This window comes from Hipposideros armiger, unplaced genomic scaffold (assembly GCF_001890085.2).
Source record: "Hipposideros armiger isolate ML-2016 unplaced genomic scaffold, ASM189008v1 scaffold_366, whole genome shotgun sequence".
NCBI classification, from domain to species: Eukaryota; Metazoa; Chordata; class Mammalia; order Chiroptera; family Hipposideridae; genus Hipposideros; species Hipposideros armiger.
The window spans coordinates 1,039-18,060 of record NW_017731716.1 but is presented as its reverse complement, the minus strand read 5'-3'; the positions used below and the strand labels follow the sequence as shown (position 1 = coordinate 18,060).

Sequence of the window (17,022 nt, the reverse complement as noted above, 5' to 3'; positions counted from 1 at the left end):
AAATACAGCTGGTGGGCTCCGGCCTAAGAGTGGTGGTAGCAGCTTTTTCATCTCTGGGTAACATCCCTTCTTTTTCCCCCGGTTCCTCCTCCAGTCCTTTCAACACCTTTGTAACCATTTCCCAGCATTAAATCCCTTTCAGTTTAAACTGTGTCCGCGGTTTTGTTTTTCCTGACTAGACTGATTGGATTGATTATAGACCAGATTATTCCTACACTACCAGGGCTTTGGGAAATCAAGATGTTTATAAATGAAAACGGTGTAACATTTTTCTGGAAACCACTCCGCCCCACAAACTTATCAGGTGTTTTATGCAGTTGTTAGTCCTAAGCACATAAGGCTCCACCCAAATGCAATGGATCAACAAGTTTGACGAAATCCTGTTTCAGGGGAACAAATGCGATACTCAGTGTGTAGTTTGGACACCCTGAAAAACGGTTATGGGCAACAACAGTCCTTGGCCTATTGGCAATACAAATACTGTACCTAGGTTGACCTGCTGTTCAGAGATACCCCAGACCGAAGTCTTAGGCTCTCATATTTCCTTGAAAATTCACTGAGAATATTTAGTAATTTGCAAGTAGGGAAGGAAGTTGGTCAGGCAACAGAAGGTTTAGGCACCTAACCGAAGGTAGAGTGGTGGTTTAGCTGCTGTCCTAACTAGTTCTTTACCTGTTTGACAAATATGTCCAATAGGGCCCTCAAAGTCTACTTCCAGCCTTTGTTTCACAGATCAGGGGTTTGGGATGGAAAATTTCAAAGGGAATGGTGTTAATTAGGGGTAGCTTTCTTGTGGACAGTTAAGGTCACATGTGAGAGGGTTCTTGTGGCTGCTACCTTTTCTAGGCTCCTTAAATTCCTCACTTCAGGACCAAATGATGCATTTATCTGGGTGAATCTTTATTTAATGTCTGTCTCCCCTTGAGGTCTGCTTTTGCTCATCATTATACCTTCAGGACATAGGAAAAGTGCTACATATATTCATTCATTCAGTCCTTCATTCATTCAATGAATATTACATGCCTATTTTAATGCCAATACACCAACAGAACAATAACCTCTTCAAAAGCTTCAGAAGTTATGGCAAAAATTTTTCAACATTCTTAAGGTGACGTTTCCTCTAACAAAATCTTCCCTATGCACCCTTGATTCTAAGCAGAAATTGTTATATCTAATTTGATTTGCAAATATTCTGGGGTGTGATTAGCCTAAGCTATCCTAACTCTATTGGCAAGAGCCCTCTATCTAAATGTGATAGCCCAGTGCTCTCAACACCAGTGAGTCTCAAACTTTAATGAACATAACATGTATGAAATGAGTAGGTATAACTTTTGATTATGAAAATAGATAACAAAAGAAACTTCCAGTTTTGGGAGAGAAATATAGAATACTTTAAAGAATTTAGTAAAATGCATGAAAATAAGGTAAATATATAAAACAGAAACATTTATATGTACCAACAATGATCGGTTTGAAATATACTGGGGGTGCCAAAAAATGTATACAAGTGGACACTTTGGTCAACGTTGCTCAAACAGTAGTTCATTGTAATCAGAAGTGTCTGGACACTGATGGTAACCACTTTGAGCACCTCTTGTAATTGCAGAAGTCAAACATGACTTGTATTCATCTTTTGTTATCGGAATATATTATTACAATTAATACAGTTTTCTTCCTTTCTTAAAATGTGTATACATTTTTTTGGTACCCTCTGTATAATTAAAAAGGAAGCCCAATTTAAAATAGCAGCAGACATGAATATATGATAATGACCTTTAATGGAAACTATCTTGCCAATATGAGGAAACTAGAAGATTTTACCTGAAAGATACTAAGTACAAGAAAAGTGGTACCATATTTTACAAGACTAATATTTTAATGTAATTATCTTACCAATTAATTTACTTAAAGCAATTAGGCAAAATCCCAATAAAAAATACGTTAGAAGAACCTGACAAAATAAATTTGAAATTTACCTGAACAGATAAAAATAGCTAATATCCTTAGCCATCGTAAAAAATGATCTTATATTACATTAATTTCTAAAGTGAGATAATCATACAAAAGTAAAAAGGATTGTCTCATGTTTTATATTATTTCCTGAGTTTACATCATTTTGTTAGCAAATGTTTTCCTAAGAAACAATACAAACTTAAATTTTATATCATAAAGTGAGAGTTGGTGGGGACCAAGGTAATAAGACTATATATTTTATCAAGATGCTAGAGACTAATCTTCTCAGTTACTGATATGAATGAGATATAGCATCTCATCTGTTCCTTCCTGAAGCATTCGTGAGTCACTTCTTTCACCTCTATTAGAATGGCCTCCACTACCAGACTCAGTGTCTTTATAGAAAATTGAGTTCTTTTAAGTATCCAGTCAGTCCAATATTTCAATGTTTTCAATATCTGGATTCTAGTCACATGTAATTTCACTTAAAATTAGCTTTTGGTTTTTATATTTAGGCAGCTAATATTATTCTCAACTACTAAAGATTATGATTTGAATGAATTTTTTTTAATGATGAAGCTTTAGCTTCAAATGAATTGTTCCAACTTCTGTAAAAATAGTGCTTATCAATTTGTTAATCAAAAAAGAATTCACTGAAATTACTTCTTGATCCTATTAGATCATTTGAAACCATAAAACTTCTCAAGTATACATTCAAATTGCTCATAAAAAAATACAAGAAGCAACACGTGCAGTATTGTTACAATAACAACTAAATCTTAAAATTTTAATAATAATGGAGCTGATGTGGAAACTGAGTGTAAAACTGGTGTATAAAGAAGTGCATATTTTTAGCAAGTTTAAAGTGTAATTACATTAATGGATTCAGTAAAATGGCTTCATCTTTGAAAAGCAGTTCAATGATATAGCTGCAATTTCCATACTAAAATGCCAATTCTATTCTTATGCTTTCATTACTAATTTTTTTTGGAAACTCTTCTTGATCACTTTTTACCCATTACCGTTTTGCTATCCATTACTATATATGGCAAAATGTTCATGTCCAATAAATAAACCAAATCATAGCTATTTCTTAATAAAATAATGTAGAGATTAAACCTTTACTCTGAAAAGATCAATATATTTCTGCAAAATCATCAAAATCTAGTTTGACTATATGAAAAATAAACCCATTCCCAAGCAAAATTCTTAATGAGTGACGTGCATGATTCTCTATAATGAAAACTAGTTTTTACTGAGTGAGCTAAATGAAGACCTAAGTAAATGGGGAAAACATCATGTTCTTTCATGGGAAAACAAACATAAGGATCTTGATGTTTTTCAAATTAACTTATAGATTTGATGCAGTTCTAATCAAAACATTATTTTTGGAGGCCTTAAGAATAATAAAACCAAAAAAATATAAAAGATATTTTATCGGATAATAAAATACATCAGATAAACTACATTACTATTAGATAATTAAATATATTATTATGGTTTAAAACAATGCCTTTTACTTCCCCACTGCCCCCTATACTACTGTAGTAGTAAATCAAGTGCCTTAAGACCTCTGGGCCATGTGAAGCTTGGTTTTGGTAGGTGTGGAGTTTTTTTCCTTTTTCTTTTTTCCCCTTGATCTGCCATCTGGTGGCCTGAATAAGCAATTACAGTTTCATTGTAGCGAGATGCCTAGGGTTGGCTGTTGTTTGATCCTTTAGTTTACACTTTTGCTGGTTAGCCAAGGAATTAAAGGTGAGGGCCGGGGTCAAAGGGCACTAAATGACGTCTTCAATTTTACTTAAAAGCATTCCTATACAAAATGACATGATATCTGGGCTTGGCAAAAATGTTGACAAATTGTTGAAGCATGGTGCTTCTTTTGTGTATGTTTGCAAATTTGTATAATAAAAAGGTAAAAATAGAAACAAAAAAATCATTGCTCTCATAATTATAAATGGTCAATTAGTATATAAAAGAATCCTCAATCTCATTAACAATTAAACATAGGCAACTCAAAATGATTAAATATTTTTTACCTTTCAGATGAAAAAAGCACTAAAATGCTAATAGTTTTTAGTGCTGAAAAGGCGTGGAAAAATAAACACATAATCTTTTGGTGAGAGTATCAGTTAATACTGTCTTTTGGAGAGCAACTTGGTAACACTGATGGAAAATTTTATTGTTCCCAAAATGTTTCATATCCTTACACTCAGAATTCCACTTCTCTTTTATGAAACTACTCAGGCAAGAATTCAAAAATACATGTACACTGATGTTTATTGTAGCACTGTTTCAAAGGGGCAAAATATTGGAAGTGAGCATAAGTAAGACATTCATTAAATAAAGGAACATCTATATAATAAAACACCATGCATCAATTTAAAAGAACAATTTCTTTGTATTAATATTGAAAGATATCCTTGGAAAATGAGGTAAAAACAAATTGTATAAATAGGAATGGCCTCATTTTGGTTAAAGAAGATAATATATGTTAATATGTGCATAAAAAAATCTGAAGGTTAGGGCGACTGGTTGGCTCAGGTGGTCAGAGCGCGGGCTCATAACACCAAGGCTGCTGGTTTGATTCCCACATGGGACAGTGAGCTGTGCCCTCCACAACTATTAGATAGAAAACAACGACTTGACTGGAGCTGGTGGGTCCTGGAAAAACACACTGTTCCCCAATAAAGTTTAAAATAAAAGTCTGAAGGTCAATAACCATATAATTAGTCGGGTTTTTTAGGTGATAGGAAAAAAGAAGACTTACTTTCTTCACTGTGTAGTTCAATGATGTTTGAGTTTTCCTTAATGTGCATATATTAGTTTTCCAATAAGGCAATAAAGATAAAATTTCAAAATGAATAAATATAAGAGTGTTTCCCTGCCTTCCTTAAAAAAAAGGCTCCATTATTAAGCCCAATTTCCTACTGCTTTCCACATCAGGATGGTTCCCAATCAGGATAGTTCCGTCTCTTCCGAATGTGGAAGAGGCTTTTGTCATCTTTTTTTGTGTGAGTCTTGATCTTAATGTCCTGGGCTCCAAATATGAATCTTGACATTTTCTTTACCATTTCTCCCAGAATATTCTAGAAGGGACTAGAGTAAATAGGACCCTCACTGGCTTCCTCACTATGACAGAATCCCAAACTACCAAATTTATTGAGCCCAAACTAGTGGCCTCAACAGCGGGTACATAAGATGATTCACTGGCACTCAGGGAAAAAGTATTAGAATTTCAATCTATGTATTTTTATCTTACCCTTTGTTAATTTCAATTTTTCAAGTTTTTAAAAAGTTATATTATGTAAATTTTGTAAGAAGTTACTTATGTAAAAAAAGTTACTTTTGTAACTTATGTAAAAAGTTGTATTATGTATTATACAACTGTTTATATTCATATATGTGTATGTACATGTATGTAGTTCACTAGTAAATACATATTCACACATTAAGGGGAATATTAAACATTTTTTTATTGATTAAGTATTTGGTCAAAAAATTGTAAAGGCCATTAATATAGGCTACAGATGCTTTTAAGAGAACTAAAAGCAGATCTAAGTCATGTATAAACATATTCTATAAATTACTCAACCTCCCCAAAGTCACCAATACAGTAGTTACAAGGATTTAAAAAGAAAAAGAAAAAAATCACAGGAAAACAAGTGAGAAAGCATAATGGAAGGCAAATGTAAGAATCACCTTAGTAGGTAATAAAAGGTAGACAGGAAGAGAAGAAAGTAAAACAGGAAAATTATCTACACATACACAAATAAAACAATGAAAACAGACATAATAAAGGAAAGTGAAATGAAAACAAATAATTCACAAAAGATGCCCTGAATATTTAGAGATCAAGTGAAAGTAAGCTGTCAGCAAGTTGAAATTTAGAATGCCATATCCAGAGCTCTTTATTTCAGTGTCTACCTAAAATAGTGCTTGGTACATAGGACGCACTCAACGAATAAGGAAAAGATTTTAAGCTATGGTATTTTACATCATATGAATGTGTCTAGCCACAATTTGAAAAGTCATTGCAGTTTTGTTATTTATTTGCTGCTATTTTAAATCAAGCTGCTGAATATTTTACAGATTATGAGGAATAGAAAACAAAAGACATACGAAAGAAAATGGAAATTCTGTGATGCAACATCTGCAAATGCAAAAAAAAAATCTAAAACCTCATTGGAGAACTTGAAGATGTGGCAGGTAATTATTTACTTGCCAGCCCACCAAAACCTCCTCATTCCCTTTGCTGTTATATAAACCAAATGATCAAGTAAGTACATTTGCAAAGAACCTATAATTTAGAACTTCTAAAAAGTCTTGCTATAGCCCGAATAAAAGCAATTTATAGAATTAAAGGAATGACCTTTTTACTCTTTTCTTGAAAGCTGAATTCATACCATTTGGAACAGCAGTTAGGTGCTTCATTAGTGATGTTATATATGTTGTATAAATTATATATGAAAATGACACTTCAATTGAATTGGTATTTTTAGGCCTGTTGCTAATAATAACTTCAAGCCATCTGATCTAGAATGCTAGCATGTTTTGTTAAAGTTAAAAAAAAATATCTGCTCTGCCAAGTAGTCACACCTTTACGCTCTTTCCCAGGGGCGGAAAAGAGAAATGGGTTGTTTTTAGGCAAATATGGGGCACTATATACTGAAATCTCCATTCACATATTCATCAAATATTCATTACGGGTCTCTTAGTGCCAAACATGGTGTTGGAATTGGAGATACATTTGTGAAATTAGAAAGTCTGCTTCCTGGGGAACTGAAAGTCATTTCTCTATTCCTCCTCTGATTAACAATCTCCAAATTATCTGAGATATATTTGTCTGTGGGTATGGATATATAGACTCATGAATGTAAAACAATAATAAAAAGGATTTTTTTCACTTAGCATTTAACCATGATTACTGCAGAATGCACAATGCTTTCTCTAAAAAAAAAATATAGGTACAATTGTCTTTAAAAACTGCATACTGTGTGATTTAGTAATTCTGCTTTTAGGAATGGTAAAGATTAGGTGCAAAGATTTAGTTACCAGGATGTTTACTATAGAATTATTTTTAAAATAGTGCAAGAAACAGCCTAGATCAAAACAGGCTTTATTTAAATAGTGTTATGTTCTCACAATGGTAAAGTAGGTACTATAGACTGAATTGTTTGTGTGCCCCTAAAATTCTTACGTTGAAATCCTAACCCACAATGTGATGGTATCAGGAGGTGGGGCCTTTGGTAGGTAATTAGGTCCTGAGGGTGGAGTCCTCATAAAACAGGATTAGTGTCCTTATAAAAGAGACCCTGGAGACTCCCTTACCTCGTTGACTTGAGAGAACACAGAGAGAAGATGGCACTCTATGAACCAGAAAGAGGGCTCTCACCAGACACTAAATCTGCTGACTCCTTGATCTTGGATTTCCCAGCCTCCAGAACCGTGAAAAATAAATTTGTTGTTTATAAGATACCTAGTACACGGTATTCTGTCAAAGCAGCCTGAGCTAAGACACTAGGAAGCATTAAAAAGGATCATGTAGAAATGTTTTGAATGACATGGAAAAATTTCTGTGATGTAAATGGGAAGTTACCTTGTTGATTAAGTATCAAGTACAGGGAAGTGCAAGCCCTACGTTTGCTTTGACCCTGGGCAAAAAGCTTGACCTCATAGTCTCAGTTTTCCCATCTGTTATGGGATGATGTGTCCTCCCAATTTCATATGTTGTAGTCCTAACCCCTAGTACCTAAGAGTTTGACTGTATTTGGAGATAAGGCCTTTAAAGGGATAATTAAGTTAAACTGAAGTCTTTAGGGTGGGCTCTAATCCAATAGGACTATTGTAGGGAAGGAAAAAAACTTTACCCTCTTAAGTTTAGTACCTGGGTCCTATGAATTAAACTAACAAAAGACAGAATAACAGGAGAGAAGGCGTACAATTTTATTAATATTAAAATTTTGATGTGTATGAAGGCTTCACAAAAAAGGAGTGAAAAAGTCAAAGAGCAGATAGAGTTGGGCCTTACATATCATTTTAACCATGGGTGATAAATTGTGAAGTGACTAGACAAAGGAATGGGGATTTCGGCTCCTAGGGCTGATAAATTGTGTGAGTGACTAGGAAATATATGGGGAGGTGTTAAGATACTTCTAATGGAAGATAAAGATTATTTTAGTAAGCTCTATTCACACAGACTCATTTCAGCATTGGCTCCTCATCTCCAGTGATAAGAGTGCTCTCCTTTCCTCCTCTTTCTGGTACAAGGACAATACCTTTCTCATGGGAAATTTATGCTTTGCTTTTATGCAGACAGGGGGAGAGCAGAGAGCTCCTTCTGTGGCTGCTTGCTTCCCAGCTGCCTTCAGCTCCAACAATCAATATGTCAAAGTGGCATATTTGGGGGTAATATACTCTGATATTCAACTGATGTCTTTATAAGAGGAAATTTGGATACATATGGATAAAGAGGGAAGAACATGTGGACACAGCATGAAGATGGCATCTAGAAGCCAAGGAGAGAGAGAGGCCTTGGAAGAAACCAAACATGCTGACACATTGATCTCAGACTTCTTAGTCTCCAGAACTGTGAGAAAATAAAATTCTGCTGTTTTAGCCACCCAGCCTATGGTACTTTGCTACAGCAGTCCTAACAAACTAATACACCATCTATAAGATGGGGAAAATCTTAATGCCATCTTTACTAAGCTCTTAAGGTTGCATTGAGTCGAATAGATGTAAATCCCTTTGTAAGCTATAAAGCACTACAGAAATGTATTTGTTATTCATATGTTCCCTGAAAACCCTGGAGGAATGTAGCCATCTTGTTAAGACTGAACATTTTAAACTTTTAGTAAGGCTCAGTTCCCATACAGGGGATGGGGAAAAGCAGATTTCAGTAGCAATGCAGTAAAGAACATAAATGGCTTGCCAGTGAAAGGAGAGAGGCAAAATAAAGAGAATGGTTTCTTTCTTTCTTTCTTTTTTTTTAAAGATTTTATTGGGGGACTTGGGGGAGGGGAACAGTGTTAGGGATTGGGGAAGGGGACCAGCCAAGCTGTTGTTCTTCAATCTTTGTTTTGGAGGGTGCCAGTTACCATCTGGCTTCCCGTTGGCAGCTCGTGGCCTCTAAGCTCAAGGTGCTGCGTTCAATCTTTGTTGCGGGTGGGTGTAGGCACCATCCCATGTGGGAGTCAAACCAGCAGCCTTGTTGTTAAGAGCCCACACCCTATCCACTGAGCCATCCGGGCAGCAGCTCAGCTCAAGGTGCCGAGTTCAGTCTTAGTTGTGGGTGGGTGTAGCCCACCATTGAACAGGCAATTTTGTTGTTACACCAGCTGAGCCATCCTGCCACCTGTTGGCAGCTCAGCAACAGCTCAGCTTGGGCGTAGAGTAACTGGCCCATGAGGGAATCGAACTGGTGGCCCTGTTGCTCAGGGCTTGTGTTCTTAAGCCAACTCAACCTCTGAGTCACTCGGCTGGCCTGAGAATGGTTTCTTATACCCATGCAGTAAGTTGTTAGAAAAACACAACACCTAGATTACATATAATCATAATAGTTAATATGTATTGAGTATTTACTATCAAGCATGGTCCCAAGTACTTTTTATAGGTGTTCTCTAAATAGAACTCTTATCAACCCTATGGTAAAAGTACTGGAGATATCTGTGTGTGTGTGTGTGTGTGTGTGTGTGTGTGTGTGTGTGTGTGTGAAATGTTATGTGTATATATATAATGTGTAATAATTATATATATTTTATATATATATGACATATATATGTTTGTGAGTGTGTGTGTGTGAGGGGTCTACTTCAGTCTCTTGTTTTACAACACATATCCTCAATATGGAAATTGGTTCACATAGCAGATAAAAAGCAATAAAATTGCAAAAATGAGAAGTTGTGATTTTTCAAGAGATGACTACCTACACTCCTGTGAAACATGAAAAATACTACCTGACTGAACAAAGTGACCTATGGTAAAATACACAACACACACCCACCTCATCTTCTTACTCTTACGCCAATGTACCCGTATACATTGCCCTAAGAGCATGTGCACTGTTCTTTTGAGTTTGTGTTTATTTCATGATAAGCATATTGACTATATCATATTAAACCTGTAGAAGCATCCTGGTTATAAGAATCCCAAGTACAGAGTAAAAAGAAAAGCCTTAATTTTTGAGGAGAAATTTGAAATAATAAAATGTTTTGAAATAAGTGAGAGACATTACAGACCTGAGGGAATCCACATTGCTCCCATTCAGGAACAACGCTGAGGAAATAAATGAAAAGAGAGCTTGTGAATCCCAGTTATCATCTGCATCTAGTGGAACTGGAAAACACATGGAAGAGACCGAACATAAAGACTCTAATGCCAAGTAATGCTGAATGCAATTGAAGAGCACTTTGTGGCCTCTAGGCTCATTATAAACCATACAGGCAACTGCTTTATGAAAAGAGGAAATTGTCAGAACAAAAGTGGGATTTCCATTTTAAGCTGATTTAGTAAACAGAAAAACAGAACAATAAACTAGAGTAATCCATCTCTGATATCACATTATTTTAGCCTCAGTTAATTCAAAAGCCACAACACTTTACCACACCCATTTCAAGCAAATGGTGTTTCAGGCATGGCTACCCAATAAAAAAGTACTTATTACCACCCTTTTAAAGTCTACATGGAAAATATAAAACTTCTATGTGGCAAAAGACATGCTGAACTAAATTAAAGGACAAATAACAAACATGACATTGTAACATGTGACAAAGGGTTAAAATTCTTATAATGTGTAAAAAGCTCTTACAAATCGTTAAGGAAAAAAAAAAGAAAATGCCAATAAGAAATGGTCAAAGGATATGAACGTTAACATAGGAAGAAACACAAAGGCTAATCAACATGAAACGGTGCAGAACTTCAAATTTAAAAATGCAAATTAAAATTTGCATCATTTTTAACCTAGTAGATAGGTAAAGATGTTTTTCAAAAAGATTTAAAAAACAGGCTCAGCAATTCTCCTTTTGGAAATTTATTAAAAGGAAATGAGACTGATATTCAAAAACACATGTGCAAATACGCTCATTATATAATTGTTAATGAGTTTAGAAGTAATTAAATCTAGCAATTGAGAATTGGTCAAATAAATCAAGGTATATGTACTTTCATTTAGCAATTCTACTAGAATCTACTCCTTTGGAATAGTCAATAAAAACAACAGTTTCAAGAGACACAAAAATGTGTATTTCAACAATTTTTAGAAGGGTAAAATGAATACACCCACATCAAATATAGTGGGGAAAAAAACCCTGCACACTAATGATCACATTTACGCATCCACATTAAGATAGTGTGTATACACAAAATAAAAATGGAATGTTATGCAGAATACTATGCAGCTGTAAAGAAAGGAGTTTTATATGAAATTATGACTATACTGAAAGTGAAAAAAGTTCCGTAACTGTACATGACACTATTTTTGTAAATATATAAGGATGTTTGAAGATACTCTGGGACGCCAAGCATCTTGACCACGGACCCTTATCCAAACAGTTGATTTGGTGGTTTGTGACCTAAGATTTGCTTAAGCAAAACATTTACTTAAATGAATAATAACTTTTATTTTGTCCTTGAAAAGTTAATTCTAGTTTTTTTCTATCTACGCGTATGCATGAAAGGCTAACCGCCTGGAGCTACAAGATGCAGAGCCACATCAGCAAGTTTTACAGAGCTACTTTGCTCAACTTTGCATTTTCAAACAACTCTTGAACTACAAACGCTTCTGAGCCAGCGGGGTTGAAAATGATTGGCACTTAGCTGGGTTCGAAGCCTTTGAAGCCCTTTTAGTCCGAGTCAAGGTCACTACGTGAAACTCACCAAGCCATTTCTACGCCAGGGGTTCCACGCACCTCTCCGAAGGGGGAACGCGTAAAGTTCTGTTAGGACTTCCAACCAATGGCTACACTTCTACGCTCAGCCTTAGCAACGGCAGGCCAATGAGCAGGAGGCTATCTTTTGAGCCACTGTTATTTTCCAGCCAATCGGAAACGTTGTTCAAACGCCCCTCTCTAAAATGCGCAGGCTCCGGGGAATTTGGCATCACTTCTGGGCGGCTGCCCCGGGCGGCTGCGAGTGTTGCCATAGCGACCATTTTACGTTAACTGGTTTATAGCTTTCATCCAGGTGGCGGGGCGACTGCGGGGGCAACTCTTCCCTTTGCCCATTCCCTCTAGGCTCCCTGCGGCCGGAAGGCCTTCGCAGGCTCCGGGAGTCTGGCCTAAGGCTCCGCCGCGCTCCGCGGGGGCGGGATGGCTGCGGAAGAAGAGGACGAGGTAGAATGGGTAGTGGAGAGCATCGCCGGGTTCCTGCGAGGCCCGGACTGGTCCATCCCCATCTTGGACTTCGTGGAGCAGAAATGTGAAGGTAAAAAGCAGATCCGGAACGGACAATCTCTTCTCGCTTCTCTTATACCAGCAGACGGCAGGGAGGTGGTCCCCACAAACCATCTTCATCTCCCGGGTCTCCACCTCTGTCGGGCAGGTTTAGAGCTGGTTTGTAGGAGATACTGCTGTCACTGCGCCTTTTTTTTTTTTTCCCTTCATGGAACAGAAAAAGGGGACCGAGACTCCCGTACCTCTGGGTCCAAGCACATATCCGAAAAACATTAGGCATTAATCCTGTGCTGGGTCTCACACCCCATCCTCTGGGCAAGTGCACTGCTTAGGTGGGCCTCTTCAACAGTTTCGCTAGTGACTTGGGAGGAGAGGCGTCAGTTTGCCTCTGAGTTCCTACTGATGCCAAGAGTTGACCGCAAAGAGGGGCATGTGAATACTCTCCTGCAGGCCCGGAACCATTGATACCAATGGCCTGTGTTCCCTTTATTTAACTTACTGACTCTCAGCTGTACCAAAAATGGATGGTGGTTGGGGGCTATCTTCTACCAAATGAGGTGTGTAAACGTGGCATAATAATTCCTGTGACGGAAGGGCACCTCCAAGTTCTTATCAGTTCACCGTTGGAACTCTGCTTTCAATCCTTAGAGACAAATTGGAGCCCATTTACGGAAAAAGAACCAGAAACCATGCCATATAAATGAATGCCCAACTGTTACTGTGGTTGTTTAGCCAAGTCTTTGAGGGTAGTAATATCCATGAATTATTTGAACTTCTGACTTATGTTGGAGCGATTAGGCTTGTTTTTGTAACGTTCAGTGGGATAGAGCTAGGATCAGTGGGTATAAGCTACAGGGAAACAAATTTCTATGAAGGAAGTTCTTCATAACAATATATCCCAGGTAAGTTAGACTGCCTCAAAAGGTAATGAGTTCCCCAGGCACTGGCAGCGTTTGAATGGCTCTGACAGCAATTTAATGGAGATGCTATAGAGGAGAATTCAAATACCAAATGGTTGGTTATCCTGGATGACCTTTTAAGAGTCCTTTCAACCCTAAGATACCCTGACTCTGGTAGAAATGCAATTTGGTTTGACCCAGTACTGACTCTTTTCATTACATTCTCATTGCCATAATCAAAATTCAAATAGTATTTATTATATATTGTTTTTACAGTTAGTTTTTAAAGAAATTCAAAGTAACTTTTATTTGTACTCTTTTTAAGAATTTAAAATGCTACTATGAGACTGATGAAGCATGTGGAATTCTGACCTTCTTTAGGAGAAAAAGAAATGATGTCGCTTTTTAATTTCATTTACCCTACTGAGACTAAATGCTGAAATAGAAAAAAATTAAAGCATTTTTATTTTTATCTCCAAATGTCTAAAGTGTTGCATCTCAGTAATAATACACTTGTAATTTGACAGGAAAGTAGTTATCCTCAACCTCATAAACATGTAATGTAGTAATTTGGTTTCAGACTTAGCCGAAAACAGCTTCTGTTTTGCATGTAAGCCTAGTGTTATGTAGAGCAGATGCCAGAGGAAATCAAAGCAACATTCCCAGTGACACTTGAAATAACAGTGTTTATACTTCACTGACTTTGGGTTGTCAATGTGCTGTTGTCCACCTCAGATAATTTAAAGATTAGTTTTGTGCAACTTTGTAATATCAGCATTGATTTCAACAAACATTTATTGAGTGTCCTTGGGCTAGAAGCTGGGGATAGGAAGATGAATAAAACAAAATGTTTGTGCTTGAGAAGTTTATAATTTAGTGGGGAAGACAGGCAGGTAAGTGTAATTTAAATGTAAAGTGGCAGGTGTTATAATAAAGGTAGTCACATGGTGCTGTATTGTAAGAGTTCAGAGGAAGGGATCTAACCAGCCTAGGAGTTGGGAGTGGGTAACAAACAGGTCAGTGGGTAACAAACAGATCAAGAAGAATGTGCCACTTACAATGTCTTGAAGAATGGTTGGGAGAAAGGGGGCCAGATAAAGGCGAAAAGATCTAGGACTGGCTTGAGCAAAGAGATGAGGATTTGAAACACCGCATGTGTTGTTTGGTGCTATTCCAAGTAATTGTGTATTGTTAAGAGTGCAAAGTTTGGGCTTTGGAGTGGTGGGATATGATGCTTGGGATCCAGTCTTGGAGGGTTTTATCTGGGCTTCTAAGGATCTTGTACTTATTCTCTAGGCAAAGAGCAGTCATTGAAGAGTTTTAAATCCAAAATTACAGAAGTTAGTTTTGCATTTTTAAAAGATGATCCAAGGAGGATTAAAAAATGATTATTATATACAATTCATGAATTTATCCTGTTTTCCTAATTAGATTGTAGCTTTTTGAGGGAATATATATCTTTCTAATCCACATTGTTTTACACATATGATCATTCAGTAAACATTTGTGTTGGTTTTATTTATTTTAACTTCATTATTGATTTATATGTAATAAAAATGGCCTAGTCACTTTCAGTAAAATTTGCATCAGCAAAGGTCCAATACAATAAAATAATCTGGAGCCTGTTGTAAAAGGAATTAATGTTTACAAACTATTAACAATAATATTCCATTAAAAGTTTATAAAGAAACTGTTGTCTTACGTTATTGACTGCAATGTAGTAAATTAGTGTTTGTCTTACATATGAAGATCTTAAGTAGGAAAAATAACTTGTTTACAATTAACACCATATATATATAGTATGTATATGTGTTTATACACATACAAATATTTTGACTTGTAAGTATGTATCCAAGTATCCATTTGTAAGATATAAGGAATGGACTTTTATGTTTGCATTAACGAATTATTTTTTTACACCATGCGATATTTTTTTCCCTTAAATTTAGTTTTTGATGATGAAGAAGAAAGCAAATTGACCTATACAGCAATTCATCAGGAATATAAAGAACTAGTGAGTATTTTTTTTCACTAATTTTCAAAGGTAATTCGAATAATACTAATTTTAGCTTTTCTAAATAAAAAAAAATGGATTTGTCTGTAAAATTCTTTTAAAAAGTTCAGTCTATCCTAATAGTACTACCAGTTGCATCAAACTCCAAGGTTTCTCATCCTTAAGACTTCTTATGTCTTCTACTCTAGAATCTAAGGAATGGATTTAGGACAACCATGTTAAGGGATCTTGCATCTAATCTTTAAATTTTATTCTTTTGCTTGTGCATCCAGGGAAGTATTAATTATTAATTTAGTCATGGTTATCTTGTGATTTAAAAATGACCCTGGGTAGCAGAAGCATTGTACCTTATCTAACTTCATAATCCTGACGTGATCCTCTACTAGTTATTTCTAGTAGGGGAAATAAAATTTCATTTGACTGCAAAAATTTTAACTTTTGTTTTTTTTTTCCATCAAAGACATTGTCACTGCCATGTAATATAATTTTATGTAGATTAATAATTGCAAACAAACATTTGCTTATACTTTTCTAAACTCAATACTTAACATGAAAACTGTCATTTGGAACTTTTCTATGTAAATTATAAAAGTTAAACTTTCTCTTTTTAGGTTGAAAAGTTGTTAGAAAGTTATCTCAAAGAGATTGGAATTAACGAAGATCAGTTTCAAGAAGCATGCACTTCTCCTCTTGCAAAGACCCATACATCACAGGTTTTTGCTTTTGTGTTATTCTGCTAACATAGTTTTGACAAGAATGCCCAGCATGTTATTTAAATTTGCTATGTTTGATTGTCAAAGTATAATATTCTAGACATTGTAAGAGTGAAAAGCTGATTCATCACATATGGGTTCTTTTTCATAATGATAACTGGATTACTTTTAATGAGTACTTTTAGTAATAACTGGAGTTGTTAATGAACTGGTGCAATGAAAAAGGAACTTTCTGAACTCAGCACTGTAATAGATCATTGTTTTACTTATATAGATCTCTGATAATTTTGCAGTTGCCCCTTTTTTAATCTCATCAGCTCCACAGTACACGGTTCCTGGGCTTCGTTCTCTTGGAACTACTTTTATTGTTTTATTAGGTCTGCAGTGCTGGGCTGAAGTAGGTATCATGTGTATTTTTAACTTATATTCACTGAGGGCTTATGCTAGCTGCTGTTTTAGGCACTTGATATGTATTATCTCATTTAATTTTCCTGACACTCCTTAAGAAGTTGGTACTATTCTACTTTCATTTAGAAATGAGGAAAGTAAAGCACAAATACATTAAGCAACTAGTGCGAAGTCCACAGCTAAGTAGGCAGTGAAAATGGGCCACCAGCCCAGGCACTCCAACAGAGAGGCCTTCCTCAGAGGTTGAGGATAAGGGTACGTTACTATTCACTCCCCAAAGAGCCTTCTTCTCAAAGAGTGGCTTGAGCTTTCCAGCTTCTACCAAATAAGCTACAATTTCTTTCTTTTTTTTTCAAAGATTTTATTGGGGAATTGGGGAAGGGGAACAGTGTTGGGGAATTGGGGAAGGGGATCATCCAAGTTGTTGTCCTTCAATCTTAGTTGTGGAGGATGCAACTAGCTCAGCTCCAAGTCCAGTCTCCATCCGGCCGCCCGTTGGCAGCTCACTGCCACTCAGCTCAACGTGCCATGTTCAATCTTAGTTGTGGATTGTTGTAGCCCACTATCCCATGAGGGAGTTGAACCAGCAACCTTGTTAAGAGCACATGCTCTGACCAGCTGAGCCATCCTGCCACCTGTTGGCA

The 17,022-nt window shown here is 36.3% G+C and overlaps 1 protein-coding gene and 1 long non-coding RNA gene across 2 annotated transcripts in view; one reads left to right on the top strand and one right to left on the bottom strand.

The window, feature by feature from the left end:
- LOC109393141 (uncharacterized) overlaps window positions 1-11,871 on the bottom strand; it is a 49,942-nt gene extending 38,071 nt beyond the window's left edge. The window contains exons 1-2 of the long non-coding RNA XR_002126188.1: window positions 11,830-11,871; window positions 10,194-10,230 (exon numbers count right to left, since the gene is read on the bottom strand). This is a non-coding gene — a long non-coding RNA (uncharacterized LOC109393141). The remainder of the gene's footprint in view (window positions 1-10,193; window positions 10,231-11,829) is intronic.
- Window positions 11,872-12,017: 146 nt separating this feature from the next.
- LOC109393149 (cilia- and flagella-associated protein 36-like) lies at window positions 12,018-16,012 on the top strand. The gene is made up of 3 exons (XM_019662097.1): window positions 12,018-12,375; window positions 15,193-15,257; window positions 15,869-16,012. The coding sequence occupies exons 1-3, from the start codon at window positions 12,261-12,263 to the stop codon at window positions 15,995-15,997; spliced, it is 309 nt and encodes a 102-aa protein (XP_019517642.1). The 5' UTR covers window positions 12,018-12,260; the 3' UTR covers window positions 15,998-16,012.
- Window positions 16,013-17,022: the final 1,010 nt, after the last annotated feature.

Excerpts from the sequence above, each read along its gene's own strand:
- LOC109393149 (XM_019662097.1), top strand. The coding sequence starts at position 12,261 with ATGGCTGCGGAAGAAGAGGACGAGGTAGAATGGGTAGTGGAGAGCATC. Across the intron at positions 12,376-15,192 it reads CGTGGAGCAGAAATGTGAAG|TTTTTGATGATGAAGAAGAA; the intron begins GTAAAAAGCAGA and ends CCTTAAATTTAG. Across the intron at positions 15,258-15,868 it reads ATCAGGAATATAAAGAACTA|GTTGAAAAGTTGTTAGAAAG; the intron begins GTGAGTATTTTT and ends TTCTCTTTTTAG.